Source organism: Octopus bimaculoides, chromosome 5 (genome assembly GCF_001194135.2).
Source record: "Octopus bimaculoides isolate UCB-OBI-ISO-001 chromosome 5, ASM119413v2, whole genome shotgun sequence".
Classification (NCBI taxonomy): domain Eukaryota; kingdom Metazoa; phylum Mollusca; class Cephalopoda; order Octopoda; family Octopodidae; genus Octopus; species Octopus bimaculoides.
Window position 1 is genome coordinate 77,787,946 of NC_068985.1, and position 4,468 is coordinate 77,792,413.

Sequence of the window (4,468 nt, forward strand, 5' to 3'; positions counted from 1 at the left end):
TCAGATTACTCTATCAAATATAATATTTATTCACATTGTTTTGTATTAATCCTGTATTATATTGTAGCTTTGAAATTTCAATGATGTGATTGCTTAATTTTAGAAGGACGTTGTAGGGCAGGTGTAAGAAGCCACATCTCATTAGTTTGAACATGAAACAGGTGAAATATGTAGGCCTGGATATGACTGGTTTAAACGTAAAAGAGTTAAGATTATTTCCATCACAAAGAAGAGATAGGAAAAGATGCACAGATTGAGAGACTCAGACAGACAGAGACTGGCTGGCAGGAACTGTGAATGGTGCATGAAGGTAGGTTTTCCAATTAAAAACAAAAATAGTAATTACTGAGAAATGATCTTCCTTTGTTGATCCCATCTTCCAAGTCCTGTTGGATAGATAGGCCACACAGCAGGTCCACCTTCCCAAAATGTCCAAGCTGGATACATTATGTCCCAAAAATCACTCACCTAAAATAAAATGAGAAAAAAAAAAAGCCAAAGAATTATAATATTGATTTCAAATTTTGGCACAAGGCCAGCAATTTCAGTAGAGGAGAGATAAGTCAATTACATCAACCCCAAAAGGATGAAAAGCAAAGTCGACCTTGGTGGAATTTGAACTCAGAACATAAAGATTGACAAAATGCTGCAAGGCATTTTGCCCAGCATGCTAACAATTCTGCCAGATCACCACCTGATATAATATTGTAATATTGCACTAAAGAGCATATGAATTTTACTCAAGCAAACCAGCTTAGAAAAGAGGACATAAACACAATATTTTGACTATTAGCCAGATAAAACCACAGTAAATTAATCTTGAACTGTCTTCTACATGATTCAAGTATGATTTTTTTTTTTTTGGCTGATGATCACAAGCTTTTGGTGAGAAGTTTAGATTCAATTGTCTCCTGTACTTAATTTTAGTGATTCCCACCACCACAAGGACGAAAGAAAATGTCATACCTGCATTTCTGATGAAGTTTGAACATGGAACAAAAGGATATACTTAATTACTTCTAGACAATATACCTGATAGTCTTTCAAAATTCCCATCTAATACTACTGTCAAAGAGTGAAGTGGTTGTTTGATCCGCTAGAGATAGCAGTCAAATCTTCAAATCATACTGGATTGTCTTTAACAACACAGAACAGAGTCAACAATGGTCAACACAGCTCTTATGTCTAACTATTAGGGGACGCAACATGGTTGACTACACCAGTGAGCCCCTTATCAGATCAATGGGATTAATTAACTGGATACCTGTAGCTTTTATGTCACTATAATCTTTTACCTTTTAAAATCCTAGATGTAGTATTTCTGGAAATTAAACTGGATGGCCACAAATGGAAAGCCTTTGACCACAGCACAATCAGACCATTAAATTGAGAGAAGCAAGGATGATCATGCCTTTCTCAGAGGCTTCAGTAATCTAAACAAAGCAGGACACATCTGACAACATAATCCTAGGCACATGATCAAAGGCATCCCAGTTATGACCATCTAACATTAACATCAGACATATGAGGGGATGCTGAAAAGTTCCTGGCTTTGGGTAAGGGTTAGGGTTATCTCAATGTTTAAAGCACATGACTCAGTGGTTAGAGCATTAGGTGAGTTTGATTCCTGGACCAGGTTGTGTTGTGTTCTTGAGCAAGACATTATATTTCATGTTGCTCCAGTTCACTCAGCTTTAGAAATGAGTAACATCACTGGTGTCAAGCTGTATCGACCTTTGCCTTTGCCCCTGGATAACATTGGTGGTGTGGACAGTGTGACTGCTGGTCATCCATAAAACAACCCTGTCCAGACTTGTGCCTCAGAGGGTATCTTTCTAGGTGCAATCCTATGGTCATTCATGACTGAAGGGAGTTTTTACCTTTTATCTTTATTAAACAGATAATTGGAGCCTGGTGTAGCTCTCCAGCTTATCAGGTCCTGTCAAACTGTCCAACCCATGCCAGCATGGAAAGCAGACATTAAATGATGATGATGAATATCCTATTTTGCACCAAAATTTTCTTTAAACCTCTTAGTTAGGAAGGAAGGCACTGTCTACAATCCTTTAAAGGGCCTCTAAATGATAGGAGGAAATTAGAGACCAAACCAAATTGCTTACAACAGAGTGGACTCTGCTAACAGTACCTAAGGACCAGGTAGCAGAATTGAACTGGCCTTCACAATGTCAAATAGCTGAACTGTCAGACTTTTTGTTTATGTAGGACATAATCTCATCACTTCTCAACTATGCCCCAACTATGAAGATACAGACACAGACAAACACACACAGTGGGCTTCAGTACATTTTTTGTCTATCAAATTTTACTCACAAGACATTGATCAACCTGTGTCTACAGTAGCAGACACTTGCCCAAGGTCATCATGCAGTAGAACTGAACCTGAAACTAATTGCTGGCAAAGTAAATTAACCACAGAACTATGTCTGCATCTGAGTACATATTTTTTTCTACTCTAGGCACAAGGCCCGAAATTATTGGGGAGTGGGCCAGTTGATTACATCGACCCCAGTATGCAACTGGTGTTTAATTTATCAACACTGAAGGATGAAAGGCAAAGTTGACCTCGGTGGAATTTGAACTCAGAGCATAAAACCAGACGAAATATCGCTAAGAATTTCGCCCGGTGTGCTAACATTTCTGCCAGCTCTCTGCCTTCTGAGTATATATTGAAAAAAAAAAATAAGTGCTACTTCAGCTTGACCTGCAAGTGATTGCTTCAAATAAAACTTCAAATAAAATTAAGAAATACAACTATCATAACAAAAAGGTGAGATGATATAAGCTTACAAGTATATGAAGATATGAGTGAAATGGTTGAAATGAATGATTTTAACTACATACCACTTTACTGAAGGAGAAAACTGGTAATGGGTCGAGAAACTTCTGTACCCTGGGATAGTCATGTACATTGATGACCATTTCCATATCTGGAAGATCATCCAGTAGTTTCTTGATAAAGTGCTCCACACCACTGCACCTGGAAAGAAAGTGAAAATAAAACAAAAACAGCAGTTAATAATCCTTCATCAAAATGTTGAAAATCCAAGTTTTAAGATACATGTCACAGATGTTCTGGGACGCATCATTAGGGATGTTTCTGGGGTGTCAGGGGGTACCAAGTCTTTCAACACGAGATTCCACTACTCACTTCCTCACCCAGTTAACCCGGTTAGGGTTAGGGTTGCATCCCAATAGCAAAAAAAAAAAGAAAAAAAACCCCCACTAGTATGCCCTTTTTATCGAAAGACAGCACCCAGTAGCCTTCTCTGCAGCTTCAGTGATGGAACTTGTAACCCTCCTCTTTGCTGCACCAATAACCCCAAGCCCAGTCAGAACTTTTGAGAATGAATGCCCCACAAAACCTTGACAGCCTACTTCTATTGCTTCACAGTGTGCTTGCCAGTCCCAATTTCTGCACTGCTCAAGGTGCATGGCTCAGTGGTTAGAGCATCAGACTCACAATCATGAGGTAGTGACTTCAAATCCCAAACCAGGCTCTGTATTGTGTTCTTGAGCAAGACACTTTATTTTATGTTGCTCCAGTTGACTCAGCTGTAGAAATGAGTTGCAATGTCACTGGTGCCAAGCTGTATCAGCTTTTGCCTTTCCCTTGGATAACATTGGTGGCATCGAGAGAGGAGACTGGTATGCATGGGCAACTGCTGGTCTTCCATAAAACAACCTTGCCTGGACTTGTACCTCAGAGGAGAACTTTCTAGGCACAATCCCAAGGTCACTTGTGATTGAGGAGGTGTCTTATTAAGTATTTAAAACCCAAAATGTTCTTGAGTGATGCAAGTTTCATTCATTCATTTAACATGTGTTTTCTCCATGCTAGGAAGGGCTACATGAGGAAGTACTTGAGGCAGAAACTTTACAGCTGGATGCTCTTCCCGCTGCAAGCTTTAACTGTTTCCCAAACGAAGGATTTTTCATTCTAGAGGAATTCAAAAGCACAAGATGTCACCAAAGATTGCATGCAAACACACACACACTAATGTTTGTTTTTATGTTATAATAAAAACAAGTTTACATTAAATTGAAGGATTACTCAATCCTTATTGTAGAGTAAAGATCTATTATTCTTTAGCAAGAATTGTATTGACATTTATTTCAAAGCTAAGTCGTCATCAGACAGTCCAATGATAGGCTAGCTAACTGAAACTTCAAAGTCATTGTCAATGTTATTCTTGCTAAAGACTAATGAATGAGTATATATAGGGGTTGGATAAAATAATGCAAACAGCTAGCATCATAATTTGTACTTGCAAGACAAAAAAACTTTTAAGAGGGGAGGAGGCATTGGAGGAGGTGATGAGACAAATACAGGTGTCTTGCTGTAGAGGAGGTACAAGGTTACCCAGCTGGAGAGAGAAAGATCAGGAACGAAGACAGAAACAGGTATGCTACCGCAAAGAAAATACATGGTTTCCCAACCTGAGGGGAG

At 38.9% G+C, this 4,468-nt stretch overlaps 1 protein-coding gene across 1 annotated transcript in view; it reads right to left on the minus strand.

The window, feature by feature from the left end:
• The window catches only part of LOC106870958 (protein O-glucosyltransferase 1), a 37,441-nt gene that overhangs the window by 12,038 nt on the left and 20,935 nt on the right, over window positions 1-4,468 (minus strand). Inside the window, exons 4-5 of the mRNA XM_014917205.2 lie at window positions 2,863-2,998; window positions 347-468 (exon numbers count right to left, since the gene is read on the minus strand). Of these exons, the coding sequence (XP_014772691.1) occupies window positions 347-468; window positions 2,863-2,998 (258 nt within the window). The remainder of the gene's footprint in view (window positions 1-346; window positions 469-2,862; window positions 2,999-4,468) is intronic.